The 25,233-nt window shown below is 49.0% G+C and overlaps 7 protein-coding genes across 7 annotated transcripts; 3 read left to right on the top strand and 4 right to left on the bottom strand.

Moving 5' to 3' along the window:
• Nucleotides 1-193: 193 nt before the first annotated feature.
• On the top strand, nucleotides 194-7,092 carry F4807DRAFT_449791 (vacuolar protein sorting 33A-like protein; the record flags this gene model as incomplete). Its single annotated transcript, XM_048000063.1, has 8 exons — nucleotides 194-271; nucleotides 339-534; nucleotides 761-2,365; nucleotides 2,428-2,503; nucleotides 2,556-2,557; nucleotides 3,830-4,010; nucleotides 4,146-5,224; nucleotides 5,348-7,092. The coding sequence occupies 8 exons, from the start codon at nucleotides 194-196 to the stop codon at nucleotides 7,090-7,092; spliced, it is 4,962 nt and encodes a 1,653-aa protein (XP_047858308.1).
• A 2,258-nt stretch (nucleotides 7,093-9,350) lies between these two features.
• F4807DRAFT_409066 (ATP synthase F1 gamma) lies at nucleotides 9,351-11,255 on the bottom strand. The gene is made up of 3 exons (XM_047996502.1): nucleotides 11,049-11,255; nucleotides 10,183-10,909; nucleotides 9,351-10,114 (listed from the first exon to the last, which is right to left on the bottom strand). Exons 1-3 carry the CDS (start codon nucleotides 11,105-11,107, stop codon nucleotides 9,986-9,988), a joined length of 915 nt encoding a protein of 304 aa, XP_047858307.1. The 5' UTR covers nucleotides 11,108-11,255; the 3' UTR covers nucleotides 9,351-9,985.
• Nucleotides 11,256-11,894: 639 nt separating this feature from the next.
• Nucleotides 11,895-15,566, top strand: F4807DRAFT_199764 (uncharacterized protein). Its single transcript, XM_047993799.1, has 4 exons — nucleotides 11,895-12,231; nucleotides 12,419-12,627; nucleotides 12,700-15,030; nucleotides 15,089-15,566. Exons 1-4 carry the CDS (start codon nucleotides 12,177-12,179, stop codon nucleotides 15,227-15,229), a joined length of 2,736 nt encoding a protein of 911 aa, XP_047858306.1. The 5' UTR covers nucleotides 11,895-12,176; the 3' UTR covers nucleotides 15,230-15,566.
• A 116-nt stretch (nucleotides 15,567-15,682) lies between these two features.
• On the bottom strand, nucleotides 15,683-18,169 carry F4807DRAFT_409060 (PLP-dependent transferase). Its single transcript, XM_047996501.1, has 4 exons — nucleotides 17,762-18,169; nucleotides 17,639-17,675; nucleotides 16,364-17,547; nucleotides 15,683-16,293 (listed from the first exon to the last, which is right to left on the bottom strand). The coding sequence occupies exons 1-4, from the start codon at nucleotides 18,125-18,127 to the stop codon at nucleotides 16,030-16,032; spliced, it is 1,851 nt and encodes a 616-aa protein (XP_047858305.1). The 5' UTR covers nucleotides 18,128-18,169; the 3' UTR covers nucleotides 15,683-16,029.
• Nucleotides 18,170-19,187: 1,018 nt separating this feature from the next.
• F4807DRAFT_199696 (glycoside hydrolase family 16 protein) lies at nucleotides 19,188-20,600 on the bottom strand. Its single transcript, XM_047993798.1, has 3 exons — nucleotides 20,330-20,600; nucleotides 19,369-20,271; nucleotides 19,188-19,294 (listed from the first exon to the last, which is right to left on the bottom strand). The coding sequence occupies exons 1-3, from the start codon at nucleotides 20,445-20,447 to the stop codon at nucleotides 19,224-19,226; spliced, it is 1,092 nt and encodes a 363-aa protein (XP_047858304.1). The 5' UTR covers nucleotides 20,448-20,600; the 3' UTR covers nucleotides 19,188-19,223.
• A 1,778-nt stretch (nucleotides 20,601-22,378) lies between these two features.
• Nucleotides 22,379-23,056, bottom strand: F4807DRAFT_199686 (uncharacterized protein). The gene is made up of 4 exons (XM_047993797.1): nucleotides 22,765-23,056; nucleotides 22,647-22,710; nucleotides 22,454-22,594; nucleotides 22,379-22,380 (listed from the first exon to the last, which is right to left on the bottom strand). Exons 1-3 carry the CDS (start codon nucleotides 22,923-22,925, stop codon nucleotides 22,508-22,510), a joined length of 312 nt encoding a protein of 103 aa, XP_047858303.1. The 5' UTR covers nucleotides 22,926-23,056; the 3' UTR covers nucleotides 22,379-22,380; nucleotides 22,454-22,507.
• A 729-nt stretch (nucleotides 23,057-23,785) lies between these two features.
• F4807DRAFT_456330 (uncharacterized protein) lies at nucleotides 23,786-24,421 on the top strand (the record flags this gene model as incomplete). The annotated part of the gene is made up of 2 exons (XM_048000865.1): nucleotides 23,786-23,980; nucleotides 24,050-24,421. 2 exons carry the CDS (start codon nucleotides 23,786-23,788, stop codon nucleotides 24,419-24,421), a joined length of 567 nt encoding a protein of 188 aa, XP_047858302.1.
• Nucleotides 24,422-25,233: the final 812 nt, after the last annotated feature.

Genomic DNA, 25,233 nt, shown 5'->3' with positions numbered 1-25,233 from the left:
AGCACGCCGAACCCGCCTAACCTTACCCAAGCATGCAAGCTACCCCCCAGCTTCTCATTTGTAGTTCCTCGGGAAGCTCCAGCTCACATCTCGCGAACCTTTCATTTACACCATTCACCATTCACACTCACATCATTCCTTTCGCCTAAACGCCCAAAACGCCAAAACACACCACCCCCATGAAGAGCTCATAATGGTCCCTCATGCGGGGTTTGACCCTGACCAGATTAGAGATAAGGCACGCAAGGACCTTCTCTATCTCCTCGAAGGCGTAAGTAAGGCTGCCTGGACCTTCATCCATGCTGTCTGGACAGTCGGGAATAACAATACAAACTTAGGTTCGCGGAAAGAAAAATCTCGTCATCGAACGTAGTTTGGCTGGCCCGATTGGCGTCGTAGTCAAAGTATCAACGTTACAAGATTATGGTGTGGATAAATTCTTCTTCCTGGAAAATGGGAATGCCGACACAAGCCAACGCAATGTCGTGTTTATGGCACGAGGAGAGTGTGCCCGACATGCTCAGTCTATAGCTGGTCCGTCATCCCCATCACTCGCTTTCTCACTGCCCGGTCCCTACCATTTGATATACCTAGGTAGACAAATCAAGGGCTTTCAGTAGACACCATGCATTCATTCGCCCTATTCCGCATTGTCAAATAATATCACCTGAAATGAAATACTATGAACACAGCTTATACATAGTGTCTCCCGTCGAAACGAATGTGAGACGCCATCATGACATACTAACGTGTAGTGTAGACCAGATCAAGCGGCTACAGCGCGAAAGCCAGACCGGTCACGAATTCCACGTTTTCTGGGTTCCCCGCCGCACTCTTGTGTCCGACAAACTTCTCGAGGAATCTGGTGTACTCGGTGATGTGAATATAGCGGAGCTTCCATTGTATTTCTTCCCTCTAGAACGAGATGTCCTATCCCTAGAGCTCGATAGCTCTTTTCAAGATCTCTTCCTGTTCAAAGACACCACACCGACTTTCTTAATGGCGAAAGCTTTGATGGGCATCCAGTCGAAACATGGGCTCTTCCCACGTGTCATAGGCAAGGGCGACAACGCGAAGCGCGTAGCGGAATTACTTACTAGGATGCGACAGGAGATATTGGCCGGTGAGGATGCAAACGAGGGTACTAGGTCCGGGCTTACTCCAAGCAACACAATTGAAAGTGCCATCATAATTGACCGCGAAGTCGATTTTGTCACACCTTTGCTCACCCAGCTGACATATGAAGGGCTGATTGATGAGTTTTGGGGAATCCAAAATAATCAAGCCGACATCGATTCAACCATCGTGGGAGCTCCGTCGCAAGCCGCTTCTCAAAGCACGGCATCAACTCCAACACCTAGCACTGCCTCAAGAAAGCGCAAAATCCAACTGGATTCTTCAGATAAGCTCTACGACGGACTCCGCGATGCGAACTTTGCAATCGTTGGTACTCTGCTCAACAAGGTTGCGAGGAGATTGCAGAGCGACTACGACAGCCGACATACGTCTAAGACCACTGCGGAACTAAGAGATTTTGTCAAGAAGTTACCTGGCTATCAAACCGAACACCAGAGCTTGAAAATTCATACGGGGCTTGCTGAAGAGATTATGAAGCATACTCGGGCAGATCAGTTTAGCCGCATGCTGGAGGTCCAACAAAACCTTGCCGCGGGGGCCGATCCGGCTTCTCAGTTCGACGCCATCGAAGAGTTGATTGCGAGAGATGTACCGTTGCGAGAAATTCTTAGGCTTCTGTGCATATACTCATGCATATCTGGTGGTATCAAGTCCAAGGATTTTGATCAATTCAGACGCTTGGTCTTAGAAGGCTACGGCTATCAACATCTCTTGACTCTGCATAACCTAGAGAAGCTACAGCTATTCTTGTCTCGCACTTCGCCTATGGCGAGCATGATTCCTATGCCGGGGTCAGGGACGGCAACGGGAACCAAGACCAATTATACCTTCCTGCGCAAACAACTCCGCCTAATTGTCGACGAAGTTAACGAACACGACCCAAACGATATCGCCTACGTTTATAGTGGCTATGCGCCACTTTCTATACGGCTTGTGCAGTGTATACTGCAAAAGCAGTATCTCCTCTCCATTACACGTGGAAATACGGGGGCCGGTGCAGGGACGGCTGCTGGAAGCGGCGCGCAAGGATGGCGAGGATTTGACGAGGCCGTAAAACATGCGAGAGGCCAAACATTCGACGAACTTCAAAAAGGCGAAGATAAGGCGGTCAAAGCCCGAGCTTTACTGTCAGGGGGAAGCGACAAGAAGACGGTGTTTATCGTGTTCGTAGGAGGTATCACTTTTACTGAAATCGCTGCTCTGCGATTTATCGCGAAAAAGGAAGAAGGTCGGTTCTGACTCTATCCCTACATGATAGCTTTCACGTTAACTAACATGGTGTTCTTCTAGCCCGGAGAAATATTGTTATCTGCACGACGTCAATCATTAGCGGGAACAAGATGATGGATGCTGCAGTAGAGAAAGAGTCTTTCACAAAGGAAGCACCTAAGCCTACTGCTGCTTCATCTACAAGCTAGTGGTATATCTACACCCTGAAGAATGATTCCACAAGCATGATGATGGCAACTATAGTTGCTGCCCGTCCCTGCGTAGCAATGATCCAGACTCATGTATATTATATATGAATGTTGGCCCCCAACGGACACAGCCGACGATATCTCGGTGTCAACGGTTATTCAGGTCTAGACCAGAGATATTAGCTGATATGAAATGAGGACAGATCAACTGTTTCAAACCCATCATGTAACCTACTTGTATACAATCTCGACTGACAAGATGTGAAACGAAACTTCCAAAGGTTGTGATCAGCCATCAATTGGTAAAAAGAACATTGAAGCAATTGAAGAGAGACTTATTGTTGTACAATGATCTTAATAGACTTTTAGTTATCACGTGCCTTAGCGGCGGGGAGGATGAAGCTGATAGGTGGTAGGTACCTAAGTACTTAGGAGGAATTCCGTAAGCCCTTCCTAAAATTGAGTTTGAGTGGGTCCGCGAAGGGCTATGAATGATTAGTGCTTGCATATATGTACATATATGCAAGACTTGAAGGTGCACACACCTTACATGCAGAGTACCTTGGTATCTACATATTCTCTCTATCCCACTCTTATGTCTCGATACTCCCCGTATCAATCTTACCCTTCCCCTCGAGAGAGAATCGGGATATTAGAACCGAGAAACTCCCAACCTTTAAGTTGAAGGATGCCGAGATTTAGAACACTTATTCCTGATTCATTCATTGACCTACGTCGAAACCCCCGTAAAAGCTCTTCGTAACCGACTACCATCAAGCAATCGATCAGAATTGGAATTAGTCAAATTCCCCATTTACCATAAAGGTATGGACAGTACTGTTTCTGGTTATTCCCCACTGTGCATGATCATTCGATGCCCATTTAAGACAATCCTCCAAATCAGATGAGGCGATTCAGCATATATGTCAACTGACAAGACACCTAGAGTCCAGAGTCCAAACTACCGACGGGAAGTAGTTGGCATGACCATCCCGTGACAATAGCGCACAATCTGGGACGAACTATTCAGATACTTTATATTCAATGGGAGTCTTAGCCAAACTCCCCGTACACATACACGAATCCCAGACGATTTCGCTTATACCCATATATCGATGCATCTACATGCCTCTAGTCGGCACGGCACCTGAGCTTGCTAGCTATGACCAGCACTCAGGAGACCTTGTTGGAGGAGGGAAATTGTATCGGTTCAGGACCTCTGATGGATTTGGAAGAATTGGATCTTCATCTGGAATCCATACTTGCCTCTTCAGCTGATATCACCAAATCTTTACCCGCCGCTCTCCTCACAGATTCGCACACTTCTTACCACGCTGAGTCATCTACCTCCAGAGAAACGCCAAGAACAGAATCCGAAATCATCGTACGAATTGATGATATGGATATTGATACCGACAATATGGCATCCATCACCGTATCACAAGATGAATCTACGTAAGTCTCATTTGATATATCCACCATCTCAACTCCCGTCATTCACAATATGTCTTGTACTATTCCCCCATATCCTGATCTGAACAGTAGGCCTCATCGGGCTCAATCACCAGTGAAAGACCCGGTGCACCTTAGAGTTAACGAAACTCCCGGAAACTCATTCGAGTCTCCACCGTCGGCCATTTCAGATCGGTCAGAATTGACGTCCGCTCCTTCTACGTCGTCGCCCTCGAGCAAAGCGACGACGCCGGTTGATGTGGATACATTCAAAGAACCATTCTTAGCCCACAGTGCTCAGACCACCACCAGTATCAAGTCGAAAAGACGAACGTTCGACGTACGCCCGCGAGTGTCTATTCCGACAGATATCGCACCGCACGACTATGCCAATCAATGCATAGCTGCGGCCGAGTCATCTAGGCTGAACCCATACGCTTTACATCAGGACGAATACTTGATGTTAAGAAACCACCTCAGTCACGCTCAGGTGACGACTTATCTAAACATCCGAAATGGGATCCTCCGGTTATGGTTAAACAATCCCCGAATCGGTGTTTCTCGTGAGGAGGCTATCGGGTGTGCCAAAGACCCTAGATGGTTTGACGCAGCTAACGTATGCTATGATTGGCTCAACCGCTCCGGGTATATCAACTTCGGTTGTGTACAAGTTCCCTTGCATAAGAAGCAGCCAAAGAAGATAAATCTGAACAAAAAGGGAAAGACTGTGGTTGTCATTGGTGCTGGCCTGGCCGGATTAGGATGTGCGAGGCATCTAGAAACCCTATTCAAGCAATATGCTGCAGAATTTCAAGAATTAGGTGAAGAGGCTCCAAGAGTGATCGTCCTAGAAGGCCGAAATCGCCTAGGTGGTCGTGTGTATTCACGTGCACTCGACGGCAGCAAGAGTCAGCATCTAATCGGATTCAAAGGTCGGCGACATAGTGTTGAATGTGGTGGCATGATCATTACTGGGTTTGAAAGAGGCAATCCTTTGAACGTTTTGTTGAGAGGTCAGATGGCGCTGCCGTACTATTCTTTAAGACCTGATACTACACTCTACGACGCAAATGGCAAAGCCGTCGACGAGAAGCGTGACCGCCTCGTTGAAAAGCTTTACAACGATTGCCTCGAGCGAGTGAGCGACTACAAATTTAAGAATCCGCCGTCGAAACTCATAGAAGGTAACAAAGACTTGATGGACGAGGGCCGAGATAGTTCATCTGACGGCCAGAGGACAATAGCTCAGGTCGAAGAAGACACGGCCGCCCTCCCACAGGCACCGCCAGTCTCACAGCAAAGTTTAGGGCCCCAAGTTAGTCTGGTTCCTGTTTCTACAGATCGAGCGACAGGTAAAACGCACGCCGAACCCAGTACTCCGGCTACTCTAAAAGCAGCTTACAAGGCGCGCTTGATGGGCTGGACTCTCAAAAACAACATTACCGAAGACCACGACTTGGACCTTGACGCAGCAGCTAAAGCGCCTAATGCCACACTTGGTTCTGTTATGGACGAGGCAATTACCCAGTATAAGGATATCGTTGACCTCACGCCGCAAGACTTCCGACTTATGAATTGGCATATAGCCAATCTCGAGTATAGCAATGCTACTAACTACAACCAGCTAAGTATAGGAGGTTGGGATATTGACGCTGGCAATGAATGGGAAGGCAAGCACACGATGGTTATCGGTGGCTATCAGAGTGTTCCGTGGGCTCTGGCAAACACACCCTCACGATTAGATATTCGAAAGAACACAGATGTCAAGCGAATATTCTATGACCCTGAAGGCTTGGGGACTACTCGAGTCGAATCTGAAGATGGAACAGTAGTAGAGGCTGACTATGTTGTTTCAACTATACCCCTTGGAGTTTTGAAGCACGGTCACGTCGAGTTTAGCCCTCCGTTACCATCTTCCAAAACGGATGCAATTGGGCGCCTCGGGTTTGGCATCCTTAACAAAATTATCTTGGTCTACGCGGAAGCCTTTTGGGACGGTACTAAGGATATCTTCGGCTGCCTCCGCACACCGAAATCGCGTCATAGTGTCAAGCAAGCTGAATACGCCTCGCAACGTGGGCGATGCTTCCAATGGTTCAACGTGTCAAATACAAGTGGCATCCCGGTCCTCATCGGCCTCATGGCTGGAGATGCTGGCTTTGATACCGAGCATTCAGGGAATGATGAACTCGTTGCTGAAGCCACTGAGGTCCTTCGGAGTGTCTATGGTGCTAAAGTTCCTAAGCCGGTTCACTCTATCGTCACACGTTGGGGTTCTGACAAGTTTGCTCGAGGATCTTATTCTTCTGCTGGTCCTTCGATGCGTCCGGATGACTACCAGACGATGGCTAAATCAATTGGCAACCTATTCTTTGCTGGCGAGCATACGACTGAAACCCATCCTGCTACAGTACATGGTGCCTATTTAACCGGTCTACGTGCTGCTTCTGAGGTGATCAACACCATGCTCGGCCCAATTGAAGTCCCTACGCCGCTCGTCCTACCAAAGGATTCTACGTTCTCTTCTCGGGGCTTGAAGCGAAAAGAGCCCAGTGATGCTTCGTTACCCCTTTCCCCTAGATCCAGCAAACAAGCCCGAATTGATGAATATGAACTGGCTGCTTGGCAACATATTGCAGGGAAAATTGGCGAACGGCCCTGGCGGCCACAGAAGGTAGCAGCAAATGCATATCTCTTATATAGTAAGACCTCGTTCGAGGTGGCACGCAAACGCTGCGAAGAGGGTCGTCGTCCTGGCAAAGGGAAGCCGAGCCCTAACGAGGTACGGGTTATGACAAGCAAGATGTGGAAGGAAGCATCTCCGGAAGAGCGAAAACCTTTCGAGGACCAGGCAGCCGAGATCAAGGAAAAGTACAACGAGTCGGTAAAGGCCTGGGATGCCAAAGTCAAGGAGTGGGACCAACAATATCTCGAGATCAAAACGGAATACGAGAAGACCCACAAGCTTGTGCTTGAGGACGAGGGAAGCCCTGCCGACGACAGTGGAAGGGAAAGGAGACGGGCGAAGATCAGCAACTATGCTGAGAGCGAGGCGAGCGATGTCGATGCTGATATGGAGGGTTAACATAATAGCCTTCAAACACACTCGCCCGTTATTTCGTATTCCTTCGGATATACGATGGAATTACTCCTGGGTGGATGGGTAAATATATCTGTTATGGAAAACGGAGGATTGTATAAAAGCTTCACAGGACGCCGTTTTAAGGCTCTGGTACGTACATATAGGGATCTCTCGCATTGCGACTGCACTGGCGTATAGGGTTCTGCATCGGGAAGTAGTCATTAGGGGTAAAGGGGGCGTTGAGGGTGTGGTGATTCCCCGCATGTAAATTCTGCTTGCCATTGCGAAGTGTCACGTTTTGCGTAAGAACATGGGTGGGCCGGGCATGCACATGTATTAGTTAAAAGAAATCTCAGCAGATGGTTTTTGATTGTGTTTATATTTGTGATTCGTAATCTTATGGCTATGGGAGAGAGTATGGGAGGCGACGCTCCTTCGAAGATAGGTTGAAGATGTAACGTGTTCTTGGTGGGACTATAGTCGGTGATGTCCATATGAGCTGAAGATGAAGTGGTGAAGATTATCTGGAAATAGGGTGGGTATTTCCGAGTGGAATAGTAATATGAAAGAATATACGGAAATCTCCTTCTAAGGTTGAATTGGGGAGCCATGGACGCATTTGGGTCACGATGGCGTGGATTTGTTAGGAAGTTCTCCTAGAAAGCGCTATGGTCTGGGAATCTCTGTGTTCCCATTCCCTTCATCTTCTCGGAGGTTGCTATTACCCCAGTTTCTTGGTCACTGCTCCATGATGATGGGATATGTAAAAAGGAGTAGTGACTTTGCTTCGTCGACAGCCCTGTTTCGGGCGCCATCATTTGTATGGAAGACCACCAGGGTCTCGGCTGGAGGACGAGGGAGGATACTATGTTACGAAACGTATTACACGTTGTGGCCGGTCCGATCTAGTTGCGACGGAGGTGTCTCAGCCTTTAGAGGTGGCGGTAGGCCACTGGTGTGTAGTTTGACTGCTCGGAGACAGCCAGCAAGCTATACGAGCTCGTTCGTCATGAGGTTATAAAACTTAGATATGAAAATATTCTTGTGCAGGAGAATGGATGGGGGACATGTTCGAACCTCCTTATTCATGATGCGCTCCTACTTTGCTACGTACGCCTAATCCACTATGTTGGTCGGGTCGGTTCGAGGACACACTAGGTTGCGTAGGGTCCGTAAGCAGGCAAAACTAGCCGTGTGCCTACTGGTTCATAGTCGGACCAGCGACGAGGCCAGGGAATTTCTGGATTCCTGTTCCTATCCTTTCGTCCTTATCATGTCATCTCGTTGTTCTAAGAAAGCAATGGGAATCGATGTAACTAAGGCCCAGTCCTAGAACTCCGGGCGACGGTGGGTAATAAGGCGTTGGCGATCTGCGATGAGCACGCGCCTCATTTCGTGCTTGCTTGATTGCGGTATTCGATTCTGGTCAGACCACATGCTGAGTCAGTGTGCTTCGGCTGCTTCTGTCGCAGCCCTGAATTCTGCATGACGGCGTCCTGACATTCCTGGCATTGTGTGGGCCGTATTCGGCCGGTGCCTTGGAGGCTCGTTGGAAGGAAGCAGTTTATCTAACTGAGCAAAGAGTGCAATCACAATGTGAAAGTTTTGTGAGGAAGTACGATTTCGGGGTGCCCGGCATCTTTAGGTATGCTGCGTCTTGCTACCAAACGGTTACTTTTCGCATACAGTCGATGGGCGCGACCCAATATTAAGCCGCTTAGCTCTACAACGCGGTGTGATGGAGGCCTTCTTCCCGAGACGGTAATGTTATCATCTGAGCTGCTCTGTGATGAACTAAACCTCGTAATGCCAGGGGTACAACTTCTAGAAACGCATGTGGTCTCTAAGCGCCCATGCTAAATATTCGGCTAAGGACACACTTTCTTAGATTTCTTTTCGACGTTCTTTATTTCGACATCGATGTATGTGTGCGGACCAGGCTGCGTCCATTTGCAGAAGGATTGAGTGTTCCCATGCCAACTCATCACACGCGCATTACGTGGGCAGCGGTTGTTGTTTTCCTTGTGGATTCCGGTGTGCGTTCGGTAGGTACTCTTCTGGAGTTGTATTATTGTACTGGGTAGGGATAAACAAGAAAAGGGGATAAGAAGGCAACGAGGCTTCTTTGAATCGCCTAGTTGAGTCGATTATATATATTTCCGTTCTGTGTCCGTTATACCATTATAGACCATTGGGAGAACCTGTGAGGGTTGTTGTATCTTGGACTCATAGGACATGAAAGTGTCATTGAGAAGTCCACCGGTATTAGTAGTAAATTTTTACACCCCTATCCTGTGTTTGAACATGTGAGCTGGGCGATTGGTAAACTATTGTATACAGTTGTAGGTGAAAGAGTATAGTATTTGCTTGTAGACAGGTAGGTGTGTTCTAGACTCAAACACTCGATGATAGTCACAATTGCTAAATGGTATAGGGAGCAAAGCTACCATATATCCATCCATGATGAATCAAGCTCATCTAGTAAGTAATGACTCTAATACACCCGTTCTGTACTGACGCAGGCGGGTTATCTGTAACACGAGCCATACGCCTGTAGAGATGTCTGAAGAGAGTGGTAATGAACAACTTGATGGGCAACGCCGTGACTCACGCCCAGTTCAGATAAACATTCAGCCCAGTAAATGTTGATAGTCAATGCAATGAAGACCGAATGTTACGTGGTCACAAACGTAGATCAACACTCTCAATCAACAGCAGTGACAGGTGAATCACAAGTAAAGGGGGTAAAGCAGGGCTGAGGAACTTGTTTATTGAGGAATTGATACATCCAAGGCAGCAACGCCGAGGTCTTGCTTGGGGTACTTTGATACAAAGGGAAGGGATGCGATTGGATTATTCACCATTCACTACCCCATCTATTCTTCTATCAACCACTTTACATGTCCTCCGAAGCGGTGGCACCGGTAATAATTTCGACCAACTCTCCGGTAATGACGGCTTGACGGGTACGGTTGAAGAGAATCTGGTATTTGCTGATCATTTCACCAGCGTTCTTGGAGGCGTTCTACAAAAAGGACCGTTAGTGATACGACCGTTGAAACGGGATATGTTTAACCCAGAGGCAAAACTTACATCCATAGCCTGTTGTCGGGCAGAGATCTCGCAAGCGTGACCCTCGGCGAGGGCCCAGAAGAGAGAGTTAGCCAAGGCGTATTCTCGTAGGTTAGAGAGCAACTCGCCCTCCTCAACCTCGAAAGCGGAGAAGTTGGGAGAGTTAGCAAAAGCTTCCTCGGAGAAGGCCTCGACGATAGCGGGCTCGTAGCTGGTGGCGTTGATGAACTTGTTGTACACGATCTTGATGTCGGAGTAGTCCGTAGGAAGCTGCGTAACCTGATCGGCGATGGCCTGGGCATCGGCGAAGGTGGGGACGTCCTTTCCGATGCCAGAGAAGCTGAGGACGATGTCCTTAGCGTTCGTACGACTCAGCTGAGCCCTCGACTTCTCACCAATGAGGATGAGGTCGGCAGGCTGCTTGTCGGAAAGCAAGACGTTTCGGCGCATGTAACGAGAAAGACCGGAGTGAATACCACCGCAAAGACCCTTGTCGGAGCTGCAGACGATGTACAGGACTTTCTTGCCCTCACCTTCGAGGGGCTTGGTCTCGGCGGACTCGAAGACTTCGTTCGAAGTCTGGCCGTACTTCCGGGAGTCGTTCATGGCGCGTGTGGCGCGGGTCAACTTGGTGGAGGCCACGATCTTCATGGTTTTGGTGATCTTCTCGATGTTGCGGATAGATTTTAAACGGCCTTCGATTTCTCGCAGGGTAGCATAGCCAGCAGCAGCTCCATTGTTGGCGGTACTGAACCAATTCAAATTATTAGCACATATTCTTTCCTAATCTCCTTCCCCACGAACAATCTTGCAGCGTTTTGGAGCTAGCTTGGGCGCTATTCTGCGAATTGCCTCATAGCACGACCTCGCGAGAAGATCCGACGTACCGAGCAGGAATAGCCGCAGCTCCAGCTCTCAGAGCCGGTCTTGCCGCCCTCGAAAGCATCTTGGAAGAATTAGAAGGTAAAGGCGTATCCTGAGCCCTCTGAGGAAGTTGATTGCGATGCGGTGGGAATTCGCAATCGATTGGTTGACTCTCGGATCAAATTATTTTGATGAGGTTCAATTGTTCTCTCACTTCTTTCCCACTCTGCACACCAAAAGCTTCCAATTCCCCGGACCGAACTGCGCTTTCCACACCGGATAATCTTCGGCTTAGTCGTATTCTCTAGGTACTTAGTACTTCGTATATTCCTTCAACAACCGAAAGTGCAGGTGCGATTGCAAAGGTGGTCCATGCGTAGTGCAGAGCAACACCCTGTATGTCTGTACGTACATACCCTGTACCAAACATTGAACCGTGCCAGCTGGATACGGATTCGTTAGTCAAAACTTTGAAGACAAATTCAATTCGACCCACCTAATTCACATTACCTAATCTTGGCCGTAGGCTTTTCGGACTTGTCTTTGCCGCGCTACTAACTGACCCAGAACTGATCCAGGTTCACTAACAATTTTTCATTCCCTTCCATCTACCAATCTACAAGTCTACCCGTCTACTACCACTTGGCACCTGGCAACCAGGCACAGGCATACTTGCTGCAACAGGGCAACGCGGACAACGGGGCATTCTTTGGACTTCTTGGATCCTTCCTACCCAGTCCAATACGTACATTTTCGTACATCGTCTCCACTCACCAGGACAATAGCTGGCCAATAGGATCCACTGCGGACACAACCTGTGGCTAACGGCTAGACTTCCAATGAAGCCTTCTTCTTTTCAAGTCCTCACTCATCGTCTCTGACTTTTCCCCCTTCTAATCTCACCATTTCTCTCTTTTCTTCATCCTCCCTGCCTGCTTGTACTTCCCATCTCATAGATCGGGGTGGTGCACTACGGTGTAATCCACCCTTCTACCACTTCTAAAATCGCATTATCTTCTTTCCAATCCTACTTTGCGCCGTCTTCATTCGCATCTAAATCACTTCATCGACTCAAATAATCGGATTTTCCATCCGAACCTTCAACTTGCCTACTCGAACACTTCCGACTTCACACACCTCACGCGCTCAATATGTCTTCGGATTATTCTGACGACGACATGCCTCTGGCACGTACTAACGGCCAACGTAAGTTTTTTTTTTCTTTCCTATTTTTCCTTCCATGCTTGATCTACACTCTTTGTTCCTGCCTTTTTCGCGCTGTTTTGACGTGCCAAATTCACGCTCTTTCCCTCATGCACCCAACGAACTCGAGTCTACATAACTTCGAATATCTTCTTGTTTCCGCTTTTACTAACGTACTCTTATCTAATAGTCTCATCTTCTACTATCTCGAAGTCCGAAGACAAAGCCATGGATTCCCGTTCTTCCACCAAAGCGAAGCCCGCCCCCGTGTCCATTCGCAATGGACCAGTCAACGACGGTGCCTCACCCCATATGAACGGCAACGGAAAGCGCAAGTCGCGTGCTTCGATCAACCATGTGAACTATAAGGACGGGTCCGATTCGGAAGATGGTCGACTGGTACGTTTCCCTCCCTTTTGATCGGGTCAGTGACACGAAGAGTTGGAGCATCCGTACTAACCTACGAGTTAGGCGAAGCGCCAAAAGAAAGTCAAGGTCGATGATTCCGATGACGAAGTGCTTAGCAAGCGAAAAGGGAAGCTTCCACCTGCTGCCGATGAAACTGCTATGGCCGAAGATTCCGACGACGATCAGCCTCTGAATGCCAAACTTGCTTCTAAAAGAAAGGCTATCGAGAAGAACGCGGAGAAGGATGCCAAGGCTATCCGTGCAAGCGAGGCTAAATCCAAGAAGCCTACTCCGAAGAAAGTCATCAAGGATGAGTCGGATGACGACCTACCCTTAGCAGGTGCAAAGGGCAAAAAGCGACCATCCAACGGCGTTAACGGAAAGGGCAAGGTCAATGGGGTTAAGAAAGAAGAATCAGATTCCGATGAGCCGATTCGTAAAAAGCCTAAGACCGCTGCCGGCAAGACCACAGCCAAGACCGAAAAGTCCACTCCCGTCAAGAAGACACCTGCTAAGAAAGTTAAGAAGGAAGTGAGCGTAGAACCCGGTGGAGATGCTGAGGCTGAGGACGAGGAGGCAGAGTACCGCTGGTGGGATGCTCCCAAGAAAGAAGATGACAGCATCAAGTGGACTACTCTTGAGCACAACGGTGTCCTTTTCCCTCCGGAGTACGAACCTCTGCCAAAGAACGTCAAACTCATTTACGATGGTACCCCCGTCAATCTCCACGTCGAGGCCGAGGAGGTTGCCGGTTTCTTTGGTGCAATGCTTAATTCGACTCACAACGTCGAGAACCCCACATTCCAGAAAAATTTCTTCATGGACTTCACAGAGATCCTTGATCGAACAGGTGGCGCGACAGATCGACATGGAAAGAAGGTTCACATCAAGGAATTTGCCAAGCTAGACTTCAAACCTATCTTCGAATACTATCACGCTAAGAATGAGGCCAGGAAAGCCCGTCCAGCCGCCGAGAAGAAAGCTGAGAAGGCCGAAAAAGACAAGGCGGAGGCCCCTTACATGTACTGCAAATGGGACGGCCGTAAAGAGAAGGTTGGCAACTTCCGAGTCGAACCTCCTGGTCTGTTCCGTGGTCGTGGTGAGCATCCTAAGACTGGTAAAGTAAAGAAGCGTGTTCTACCCGAGCAGATTACTATCAACATCGGGAAGGATGCGATGGTCCCTCCGCCGCCCGAAGGTCACAAGTGGAAAGCCGTCCAGCATGATAACAAGGCTACATGGTTAGCAATGTGGCAAGAGAACATCAACGGCTCGTATAAATATGTCATGCTTGGAGCTACCAGTGCCGTCAAAGGACAAAGCGACTTCAAGAAGTTCGAGAAGGCTCGAGAATTGAAGAAGCACATTGCAAAGATTCGCAAGGATTATACCAAGGATCTCAAGGCAGAATCGATGGCTGACCGTCAACGAGCTACCGCCGTGTACTTGATCGACAAGTTTGCCTTGAGAGCTGGTAATGAAAAGGATACCGAGAACGAAGCCGAGACTGTTGGTTGCTGCTCTCTCAAATACGAACATGTCACGCTCCGGGAACCCAACACAGTCATCTTCGACTTCTTGGGTAAAGACAGTATCAGGTTCTATGACGAAGTTACCGTTGACCGACAAGTATTCAAGAACTTGCGAGTCTTCAAGAAACCCCCGAAGAAGGAGGGTGACGACATCTTCGACCGTCTTACCACTACTCAGCTAAATAAGCATCTCTCGTCTTACATGCAAGGATTAACTGCAAAGGTCTTCCGTACTTACAATGCTTCTTACACTATGTCGAATCTGCTCAGGGACTTGAAGGTTTCCAGTGCAACTATGGCGGAGAAGATCAAGCTGTATAACGATTGCAATCGTGAAGTGGCCATTCTCTGTAACCACAAGCGTACCGTTGGAGCAAGCCACGAAGCTCAAATGGAGAAGCTTGGTGATCGTATCAAGGGTCTTAAGTACCAGAAGTGGCGGAACAAGATGATGCTCTTGGATGTCGATCCGAAGCAGAAAAAGAAGAAGGGAGCCGACTTCTTCGAGCAGGACCCAGAGCTCGACGAAGCTTGGATTCTAGAGCACCAAAACTTCCTCGTCGAAGAGCAACGAACCAAGATACAGAAGAAGTTTGAGAAGGACAACCAGAAGCGTCAGGAAGATGGAGAGAAAATCATGCCTGATAAGGAGCTCAAGGAGCGCCTTCAGGTTGCAGATGACCTGGCAAAGAAGTTCAAGAAGGAGAATAAGACTAAGAAGGTTGAGGCCGAAGGACGAGGCCCTACGGTCGAGAAAATTGAAGGAAACATCCAGAAGATCGAAGAACGCATACGAACCCTTGAACTCCAGGCCGCCGACCGTGATGGCAACAAGGAGGTCGCTCTAGGCACCTCCAAGATCGTAAGTCATTCCAAACGTGGTTATCTTCTCTAATTTGAAACTAACATTCTCAATCTAGAATTATATTGATCCTCGTCTCACCGTAGTCTTCGCAAAGAAGTTTGATGTTCCTATTGAGAAGTTCTTCTCTAAGACTTTGCGTGAGAAGTTCAATTGGGCTATCAAGTCGGTGGAGGACGACGACCATTGGGAATTCTAAGGAGGGTCTTGGATCATCCATATTCCTTGTATTAACACATACCCACCTTGTTGATCGTTTACGTTTGATTATTTAAGACTAGACAAGAGAAACGGTTGGCAAGGTGATTTGGGGGTGGGATGGGGTTTAAGATTCACTAAGGGGGCGAGAAAAAGGCATGACCCTGCCACGATCAACGTGCATGATCGGATCGGACCAGGTATTCAGCATGGCGCGGTGCGGTGCATTCTAAGGGGTAGTGAGCAGCCGGATTGGCGACAGTTCGGATCGAAACTTTGCGCGAGATGTAATCATCTTAGGCAGAAGAAATACAAAGCAATGCATTACTAATTCCTAGTCCTATGGCGCTTTTGCTTGAGTGATATGCATGATAGATTGGTCTTGACATGTTGTAAGTAGTAGGTTACCTATACTAGGTATTGAGGGCGGACAAGTAGGCGGCATTGAGGTAATGTGGCTGGCTGTAGAAGACCGATCATGTCACACAACGTCGCGCATAAACAAGAACGTACAAGGTGGATTTGGCTTCCAACTTCATACCAACAAGCCCTTAAGAGGCTATCCGTCTCATGCGGAACCTCTATTTAGTTAGGTAAGGGGTAAATGCTACGATAACATGCTAACACCAACTCCCAATGAGCTTCATCTAGCTATGTGCTGTTGTTCGATGCCTAAACAATACAGTCACCACTTCCAGCGTTCAGTTCCCGAATCCCGATTTTCCCGACAGACGTTTCCGCATTCCCGTTACCGATCTCTCCCCCGGGGGGTTTTTTTTTCGTTTCTTTTCTAACACAGGTTTAATCGGAAGCGAGTCGGAAGCTCTCGCGCACGGCGGCGCCGAAGCGCTCGATGGCGCGGGCCATGTCGTCCTCGGAGGCGGCGGCGAAGGTGGTGCGGAAGAAGAGGCCGCTGGGCGGCACGTCCTGCTCGGCGCGGAACCAGGAGCCGCGGATGGCGAGGACGCCCTTGTCGATGCACGAGTTGAAGATGTCCTCCTCGATCTCGAGGATGGATTTCGTGGAGGCTTGCGGGTGCTGGGTGTGGTCTACGCGGAGCCATAGCTGTGGTGGAGCGTTAGTGTTAAAATCCGGTACGTAGAAGTACAATTAGAAGTAGGAGGGAGATACTTACGAACATACCCGCGGCCGGCGGCACCCAGCTGACGACCTCGCGCGGCAGGTACTCCTCGCAGGCGGCGAGGATGGTGTTCCGGCGGCGCGTGTACTCGAGCCGCAGGTGCATGAGCCACCGGAGGTAGCCCTCGTGGCCCCAGGTCTCGTCGACGAGCTTGTACATGAGGATCTGCGAGATGCCGCTCGGGCCCTGGCTGCAGCACTCGGCGTGCCGGATGTAGCGCTCGACGATCTGCTCGCTCGCCGTGATCCAGCCCGTCCGCGACCCGGGAACGACAACTTTGCTGAACGAGTCCATCCGCATCACGCGCCCGTCCACGTCCATGCTCAGCAGGCTGGGAATCAACTGCTTGAGGAACTGCTCTACGGTCTCCGGGTGCGGGATTGGTTTTACTTCCGCGCGTTCGTCGGAGTGCGGTGGCGGGTTGGAGGGCGGATGCGAGGTGTACGGCTGCATCTGCAGGAAGTAGTACGGCTCGTCCTCGATGATGTACACGTCGTGCTTACGACACACATCATAAACCTCTCTCCTCCTTTCCGCGCTCTGCGTCGCGCCCGTCGGGTTCTGCCCCGACGGCACCGTATACAAAACAGCCGGCTTCCTCGCGCCCCTCGCCTCCTCATCCCACCCCTCCAAAATCTCATCCATACTTTCGGGCAACAACCCCTGGCCATCCATCTTGACGCCAAAAACCTTGATCCCGAGCGGCGCCGCCGTCTCCAGCGCGGTCGAGAAGCTGTACTCCTCGGTCAGGACGGCGTCGCCGCGCCCTTTATCGCAGAACATGCGGAAGGCCTGCTCGAGCGCGCCCGTGCTGCCGATGGTCAGCGCGCAGCGCCAGTCGGCGTAGGGCGGCGCGTGCGCGAGCTCGGCGTGCTCGGTGACCCAGCGCAGCAGCTGCGCCGAGCCGATGCTCTGCCCGTAGTTCAGCGCGATCGCGAGGTCGTACACGCCCCCGTTCTCGTCCTTGGCTACGTCGTACTTGCCCGCTTCCGCTGTTGCCGCGTCGCCGCCCTCGAAGGAGGGCGGCGCGGGCACGTGCATGCTTAGGTGGTCGATGGGGAAGTTGGAGGCGGAGGGTAGGCCCCCGCCTAGGGAGATTAGGCCGGGTTTCTTGAGGTGCTTGGCTGCTTGTTTTAGTGCGCATGGCTTGCGGGCCCGGGATTCTTCGGTTAGGAGGTCTGCTGGAGGTTAGGATGGGTGTACCTATGTTGATGTTGGGTAAAGGGGTAGGGAGGTAAGTGGGTGAGGGGCATGGGTAAGGTAACTTACGGTCCCATCGTTTTGCTTTGGGCTTGTCGAAGGCTTGCTATATCGTGTCATATATGACATGTCAGTGAGATCAAAACTCATACTACTTAAGTCGGATATGAGAAAGGAGGGAGTGGGTCTCACGGGAGACTTGAACATATCACTATCCGAGTACGAGGCGGTGGGAGCGATCAGCTTGCCGGCCTTCGCCCTCCGCGCTTTGATGCCATCGACGGTCAACGGCTCGTGAGCCTGCTTGCCTATGATAGTATCCTGCTCGGCGAACCCTACATTTCCGACGTTTGAGGGTTGTTGACTCGGAGAGCTGGCGGAGAATGAACGGGTTGAACCATTGGTGAGTATATGAGGTTGAGTCTGAGTCTGATGGACGTGAGAGACGGATGAGAGTGTGCTAGTTGCCATTCTGTTACACGAAATACCCCTTTTAATCCCTATTGTGTTTTGTACATGTATCTGTCTGTAAAATGTAAGCCTCGGTATATTAATCATTTTGAATATGATACGTCTAAATCTTAATTCTTATATAAATCTTTGTTAGGAGTAAATGCTACGTAGTTGTGACTGCAGCTACCCTTTGTTCTCCGTATCACGGGTCCTCGGTGCGATAACGGGGGGTTACGATCGTGGATCCCCGGCCGATTATAGCCGGCCTCAGCCGACCAATCCCATCACCCAATTGCGCACTATCAATTACGGTTTAGGTCGTGTGTGGTACGCTGTATTTCTATTTCGTAACTCTCGCCAAATCTTACCAACTGCCCATATATATTCGCCATATTCGCCATATCCGCCTTTGGTCAATGACAACGTCCACGTCTGCTCGAAAGTGGGCACGTTGAATTATTGGATAAGAGTTACGTTTGTGTATAATAAGGTAATGAGTGCCATGTGTCTTCGTAATAGGCGTTACCACTAAATCTATGTCAAAATTTACGCCCTATCTATGATGCCTTGCCATGTTCTATCTATAGTGGTTCCTCGTACCTCATTCAGATTCGTCCTCAACATTTGCTTCCATGCTATGCGCCATTGTTTGCCCAAGCTCAACCAAAAACTCCTTATCATGCCTGAGCGTAATTTCTATTACACATTTATTAGTTCCTTCTTTATACACCCAACAGAAATCTTAGGATATGAGCCCTATATGTTGACATCCAAAATCTTGTCCAAATTTGCATAGGATACGATCCTATTTGGTGCTGTCGCTGTTGGTGAGATGACTCTTGGCTTTGGGGCTAGTGCGTGACGGCGTTGCACTAATCTTATAGGAACCTATTCAAACAGGTTGCCGGTAACCCGTAGAACATCCGTTTTTAAAGTACTACTTGCTGTACTCTCCCCAAGCTGTGTTAGGATGTTGAATAGCCATCGCAACACGAGGGCCAACCGGTCGATTGAATATCTCAACGCATCCAATAACGTTCTCGATTGTTTGTGCGGTCTCAGATCAACAAAGTTGTGGCCAAGCAATTCCGGTGTGGCTCCTCGGGATCGATCGAGTCCAGTGTCGTGAGATATCTATGAAGTCAGCAAGATCAAAGATTCATCTTGCTGCTCATATTCGTAGGGTTATGAAGATAATGCTTCAAGGCCAGAACCTCCGAGCAGCGAGCGTGGCACAGAGGCTGAAAATGAAGAGGAAGGGATAAGCCGGACCTAAATAGTTGCATGTTAGTTTCGTGTTTGAAAAGGTCTAAGAAGGTCTAGAACGGGGAATGGTTGCAACATACGTAAAGAAGTCGAACTATTTGGCACTATCTTTCCCTCCGACGTCATTCTCCAACCGGAAGGAAGGTTGGAGTCGGCGCTGTCGGTGCTCGTACCGCCAATACCCCCAGCGGGAACACTAGCTGATCCGGTCGAGGTTGAGCCGCTAACAACCGCGGTGGTGGTCAGCGTTCCGGCATTACCCAAGTTGCCGTTGATCGAACCTCCGTCAGACTTGATAGACGTCCAGTCACCGGATGTGTCACCATAGCTGTAGGATGAGCCTGTGCTGTAATCGGTCACCTTGAGAGTCTTTACGCTCATGCTAAACGGCCCCTGAGAATAATCGGTCGGACCGCGTGCCCATTCGATCGTGCCTTCGGCATTGCTGGGATCGCCGCCGGACCACGCGCCAAACTTGATCTTCATCGGTGTCTGAGGGTATTGGTTCGTCTCGGCATCCGAGGATGTAAGCGTCCGCACCACCGTTCCGTCAATAGTCCAAATAATTCTGTCGCTCGTCCAATCTATTATATATGTAACGAAGCCGTCCTGGTTGTTACCCATTTCGTGGAACTGCCCGCGGTTGTAGGAGGTAGTCTGGCCCTTTCCGAAATAGTTGGATTGCATCTCGGTCGCGTCGGCGCCTAGCCATTCGCAGTCGATCTCGTCTAGGTCGTCGGATTGCAGCACGAAAGACGACACGATACCGGCGCCCGGGGCGGCTTTCAGGCTGACTTCGACTCGGCCGAACATGATGTAGAAGACGGAGGTAAGTTGCGGTGCGTCACCGCTCTTGCTAACTGTGAAGGTTACGCCGTCCGAGCCGTATGTGGGAGTGCCGCCTGAGGATGTGAACGAGTTCACCTCCCCTTGCGTAAAGTCGACGTCGATGGCCATGCCAAGGGCGGTGTCCGCGGGACAAGCTGTGAGGGGTAAGCCATTGAAGAGGAACCTAGGAGGAATGGGGAAGAATCAACTTACAGGAGCTCTGTAGAGGATTGCAAGACGAGTACGTCTGAGCTATAGCTCTACCTGAGAGCAGAGCAGCCGCGGCTGCGACATATCTCAATGGCGAAGCCATCACTGTCCGGATATGCATCTGTAGGGATGTCAAAACGGTATAGATGGGAAGATGCAGAGGCGCGAATTCCTAAAGCCTGAGTCGGTACTCGGGGTAGATCGTTACACGGATGCAGAAGCAAGGTCTCGGGTAGAATCACACAGATCCGGACTGATCTGCTAGTATTTTGTATATGTATGTACAATGCTATGAAGCACAAGAATAGTTACAAAAAAGGCAAGAAATGTATATTCAGGTTACAAAAGTCATGCAGGCAGCTGGTAGGGGTAATAAGAAGCTTGGGAAAGGGTCGTGGTGAAGTGAAGTCCAACCACCCAATATATCATGGCGCACATATGGCCCATGTGCCACCCTACGTCGACGTATCGTCGTCATCTCGGGCTACTGAAAGAAAGAAAAAAAAAAGCTGCCGAGTTACCGCCAGGTAATAGAACATGGTGGAATGACAGGGCCTGCAACTACACTAGAATACGAACATGTAAGTGTGTGCTGGCCAAAGCAAGGTGTGCGTAGGTGAGATGGATGTTTCCACGGCATATGATAAGTTGGCGGTTTTACCGTTGCAACGTCGAGATGTAATTGGTGACGCCCCACTCCAAAGTCAATTCGACTTAAATGAACCTGTTAGTGGACGCGAATAAACGCTAACATAAGTGGCTGGCACGGCTAACTCTTACTCTATATAGCTTAGCGTCTGATTTATAGTGGGTCCAAACAGTAGCCCCGAACAAATTCATGTGGCTGGGAAGGGATTTTTAAGGTGGCTGGAGACTGAAGCTTGGAAGCCGTGAGCCGACCGCCCAGGAATTTCAAAACCGATGTCTAAGGTTTTGGCCCGATGTTTTGGACTCGGCCGGGAAGGCACATTACGTACCTAGAGAGTTTATCGAGATCCAAGAGATTTTATTAATATTAAACTAACGTCATCTCCTTGTTCTTCTTCCGCCCTTTCATTTACTAGAGAATGCTGTTCGAGGAGATCGACGTTGAATGAATCCTGACTAAGTACAAGCTTCCTGGTTACCCAAGATGATCCTACTCATCGTTTAGTTCTTCCTCCTACTTTCTCCCTTGCTTCTATAGTAGTATCATGCCATCAACAACGGAATACCCAGCAGCCCAGGAAAGATATTAGACTTGGAACGAATCAAGCCTGAATACTATATACCTTCGCGTCTTAGACCTTTCCTTCTGATACAACAGCTCCGCAGATATCCCAGTCCTTCAACCCCATCTCTACCGAAGGTAACAAAAGTGTCTGCCAGGATTAACTTGTTAATGCGAAAGCAAATAAGAATACTACAAGCTAATATCAACTTATTCGGCGCATCGTAGCAGACTCTTTAATTAGCCCCGGTAGAGACGGTGTTCTGCTTTAGAGCACCCCCTACATACACAATACTTAGCGCAGCATCCAAAGGAATATGGGCATGCAGAAATAAACTCACAGCAGATCATCCCATAGTATGGCCCATGTCAGCCGATACATTCTTGTCTTCCCGTTGACGCTCGGGGATCGACCCAGTATAGAGACGTATGCCCTATCGAGGGAGATCAGCGCTGGCACGAAGACTGCTAGGACCACGCCAGCCATCCCACGTAGTGAGAAGTTGTCGAGAGGCTCTAGAAGACAGCTTTGAATTATCGGCAAGACAAGGGCCATCTTAACTATATTAACCTTCGTTCTTGTGTCCAACATCCCCTCCGCGTTCGTGAATGGGGTCCAAGTCGTCAGTCCAGAACTTGCGCGTCATCGTATCACACGATGATGGTAATTTTCCGGGTCCAACGTTTGATAACGAGATGTCCGACGATACCTGACTCGGTGCACTATAATGCTCTCTTTCTCCGCCCCTCATGTGGGCGAACAAGTTGTTGTCACGATCGGGTATAGGGATGATTGAGTCATCGTTAGGTTTGGGGACCACGTCTGGTGGTACAAACCTAGAATCTGGCATCAGGCATCTAAGTAACCTATTCCGCATGAGTTGTCTGATGTCTTGGCTGTTGGATGATGTACGAACCTAGAGAACTCTTTGATGCAGAGACCCGTCAATATTATCAAGATCGGAAGACGATCAAGCAACAAATATATCGAAGTCCTGGAGTAAGGCAGCGTAACGAGTGAAGGCAAGATAATTGCAACCAGGGCAAGACGGAAGTATCTGGTGACTCATAAGCCCTGCGTTTGAAGGTATGAAGTGGTGCATCACCTGCCTTTTGAATTCTTCCCAGTTGAGACCAACATGGATGCATGTCGCAACTATAAAAATGCACATAACTCTGACTCTGTCAGCAGAACTCAAATTTGGCAACGAGGAGCGAGACACCCTACAGATATCTGTAGAAGCTGGTCCCATATTGGTTGATTGCCGGCAGGAACATAGCGGCGCCCATCATGAAGCCTTGAGACAGCACTCTGCAGATATGCATATATTTAGTCTCGTTCTTTTCGATATGGCCAGGCGTCGCCACAAGGCTGCGGACGGTAGCCATATTGAAAACACAAGGCACGACCGAAATTCGATAATTGTACTCCGTCGATGTTGCTGACAAAGAATGGACGAGGAAACAAACCCAGGCCAGCTCGAAACGAACGGGACTAAATCTAACATATCAGCAAGTTCTATCTCAAAGACTTTATAATAAATGTTGCTATTCTCTTACCAACCGTTACCCAGTACGAGCAACTTCTATAAAGAAGCGATCGAGCGAGCCTGCTTCAACTGATTTAATAAGTGTTGCTGCATGAAAGCCCAATGCTTAGGGCAGTCTTCCTACTGTCGTGCTACAAGAATGCTCTTGAACAACCTAGGGCGGTGCATATGTGGTATTTTTTACCCCTGGACGTAGTTCGCATAGTTCGCCTAACTACTGATCTCCAACAAGCACTCACCGAAAAGAGATTCACCGAAAAGTTCCATAGGATGTCGTAAGGACCCTATTGGATGAAGGCATCATACTGCCTCGCAATTAGCCTAGCGTCGGGGCTTAAGTTCACGAGTAGGCATGCAACTCGCTGCGCCTCTCGCAGCCTGACTGATACCATGCATAGTAACACTACGTCTTCAACAATATATAATGGTGTGTTACGAGATATGTCAGGCTGTCGGTAGACCCAGCCTGCCTTCCTGGATTCCACTGCACAATCCAGGAATGTCCTATGTACTTGCTGGTCTGGAGTCGAACATAGGGGCAGATTGCTCTATCTCGAATTTAAGCTAAAAGGATCAGGATAGGCAGGCCATTGCCAGCGGTTTCTCATCACCTTATCCCGATTCTCGAATAAGATATTTTATATGTGTGAAAGCGTTTGCTTTTTCACCCGCTATTATATTCCTTCTTGAATTACTGAGATGTACTCGGCGTCATGGCACTCTTTCGAACTCTCCGGAGACCGGGTCTGTCTCAAACCAAACCTATCGACTTTCAAAGAATCACCACTATCACAATTAGTCGAGCTAGTTCCAGCCATTGCTTGTAGTTGTGTCACCACCTGTTACATCGTCCAGGAAGAATCGTCTCTAGAGGATCTCTCTATAGATGCCGATGTCCGTGTCTACTTCTCTTCCCTACTCTCTGGCCAACTTCCGTGCTGACAGGATATACCAATATCCCAGTCTCCCGTCCAATCTGTATTTCAAATAATACGATTCATTTTCCCTGAACACGTATCTCCGGGACTGGCGCTCGGCTCCTGCCTGGTGTTGGGATGCTGTCTTTCTTCATATGTCCACCGGCGCCGAAACCAAGATCAGTATCAAGCCGTCATCTTCTTAATATTTATTACCTGGGCTGTCTGTATCGGATGGGGGATAGGGGCGAGCGCCAATAGGATCACGCTGGGAATCGTGCCGTGGGCGTCCTGCGCAGCTATGGTCGGTAGCTTCTTCGGGCACGCCGGAGCCCGCTGGATCTCGGGGAGAGAGAAGCGTGAGCGCGAGACGATTTTTACTTCGATCGACGAGAAAGAGCTATATTTTGGGCTGTGATCAATAGTGCCTTCATCGTAAGTTTACCCAAACGCGTGTTAAAGCGATTTCAACTTATCTCCAAAATTGCCTGCACAGGACCAGACAATGTACACCAGCTCCGCCGGTTCAACCCGGTATTATGATCTCATGACGGTTGGCTTTGTTTCTTTCCCTTCGTCTTCCCCCAAGTTTGACACAGCGTGGCACTGCCTACCACCCTCGTTAGCGGCCGGATCGCCGATAATAGCTACTATGATACTCGATATATAGAAATCCCAAATTAGGTACGCACTGAATAAAATGGATGATTGGATTACTGAGTGGAACAAATAAAATGGTGTCCGTTGGATTATAGGGGGGCGGCTTGTGGTTCTTAGGTAAGTTGATTACGAGTTTGCGTTCAACACTCTCTAGGTTAAAGTTGCGGAGGAACTGGGCGATGGATGGTATACTGACGTTACTGGGATACTTAATTCTTCACTTACTACGGTAACAATAGAAAAAAAGATCAGTTTAATTTATTTTCGCTTCTATATAATGATCTCATATTTGACTATTCCCTTCAAAATAAAAATAACCAGGTACATTTACACACCTTCATCATAATACTAGTAGTTCGTAACGCGAAGGAGCTCGATAGATGAGAAGCTTGGAGCCTATTTACGTATTATTAGATTGAAGTCCTGTTCATTCTAATAGTCTGCCTTCTTCATGTAGGTACTCTATGAATATTCTAGTCTCGACGAAGTAGAACTCATACTTCATTTCTCACCTATTAAGAGGCTCTGAATATCTATTGTTTGAATAGAAAGGAGAGTTCATACTACTAT

Source organism: Annulohypoxylon truncatum (assembly GCF_022578515.1).
Source record: "Annulohypoxylon truncatum strain CBS 140777 unplaced genomic scaffold F4807scaffold_3, whole genome shotgun sequence".
NCBI classification, from domain to species: Eukaryota; Fungi; Ascomycota; class Sordariomycetes; order Xylariales; family Hypoxylaceae; genus Annulohypoxylon; species Annulohypoxylon truncatum.
This window is presented reverse-complemented; position numbering and strand designations above follow the sequence as displayed.

Excerpts from the sequence above, each read along its gene's own strand:
- F4807DRAFT_409060 (XM_047996501.1), bottom strand. The coding sequence starts at position 18,127 with ATGATTAATATACCGAGGCTTACATTTTACAGACAGATACATGTACAA. Across the intron at positions 17,548-17,638 it reads CAAAGCAAAACGATGGGACC|ACCTCCTAACCGAAGAATCC; the intron begins GTAAGTTACCTT and ends AACCTCCAGCAG. Across the intron at positions 16,294-16,363 it reads CGCCGGCCGCGGGTATGTTC|CTATGGCTCCGCGTAGACCA; the intron begins GTAAGTATCTCC and ends GCTCCACCACAG.
- F4807DRAFT_199764 (XM_047993799.1), top strand. The coding sequence starts at position 12,177 with ATGTCTTCGGATTATTCTGACGACGACATGCCTCTGGCACGTACTAAC. Across the intron at positions 12,232-12,418 it reads GGCACGTACTAACGGCCAAC|TCTCATCTTCTACTATCTCG; the intron begins GTAAGTTTTTTT and ends CTTATCTAATAG. Across the intron at positions 15,031-15,088 it reads CTCTAGGCACCTCCAAGATC|AATTATATTGATCCTCGTCT; the intron begins GTAAGTCATTCC and ends TTCTCAATCTAG.
- F4807DRAFT_199686 (XM_047993797.1), bottom strand. The coding sequence starts at position 22,925 with ATGGCTACCGTCCGCAGCCTTGTGGCGACGCCTGGCCATATCGAAAAG. Across the intron at positions 22,711-22,764 it reads ACCAGCTTCTACAGATATCT|TTATGTGCATTTTTATAGTT; the intron begins GTAGGGTGTCTC and ends ACAGAGTCAGAG. Across the intron at positions 22,595-22,646 it reads AACTGGGAAGAATTCAAAAG|ATACTTCCGTCTTGCCCTGG; the intron begins GCAGGTGATGCA and ends ATGAGTCACCAG.
- F4807DRAFT_409066 (XM_047996502.1), bottom strand. The coding sequence starts at position 11,107 with ATGCTTTCGAGGGCGGCAAGACCGGCTCTGAGAGCTGGAGCTGCGGCT. Across the intron at positions 10,910-11,048 it reads GCTGCGGCTATTCCTGCTCG|TACCGCCAACAATGGAGCTG; the intron begins GTACGTCGGATC and ends GAATTGGTTCAG. Across the intron at positions 10,115-10,182 it reads CCCGACAACAGGCTATGGAT|AACGCCTCCAAGAACGCTGG; the intron begins GTAAGTTTTGCC and ends TCCTTTTTGTAG.
- F4807DRAFT_199696 (XM_047993798.1), bottom strand. The coding sequence starts at position 20,447 with ATGCATATCCGGACAGTGATGGCTTCGCCATTGAGATATGTCGCAGCC. Across the intron at positions 20,272-20,329 it reads CAATCCTCTACAGAGCTCCT|CTTGTCCCGCGGACACCGCC; the intron begins GTAAGTTGATTC and ends TACCCCTCACAG. Across the intron at positions 19,295-19,368 it reads AAATAGTTCGACTTCTTTAC|GTCCGGCTTATCCCTTCCTC; the intron begins GTATGTTGCAAC and ends GCAACTATTTAG.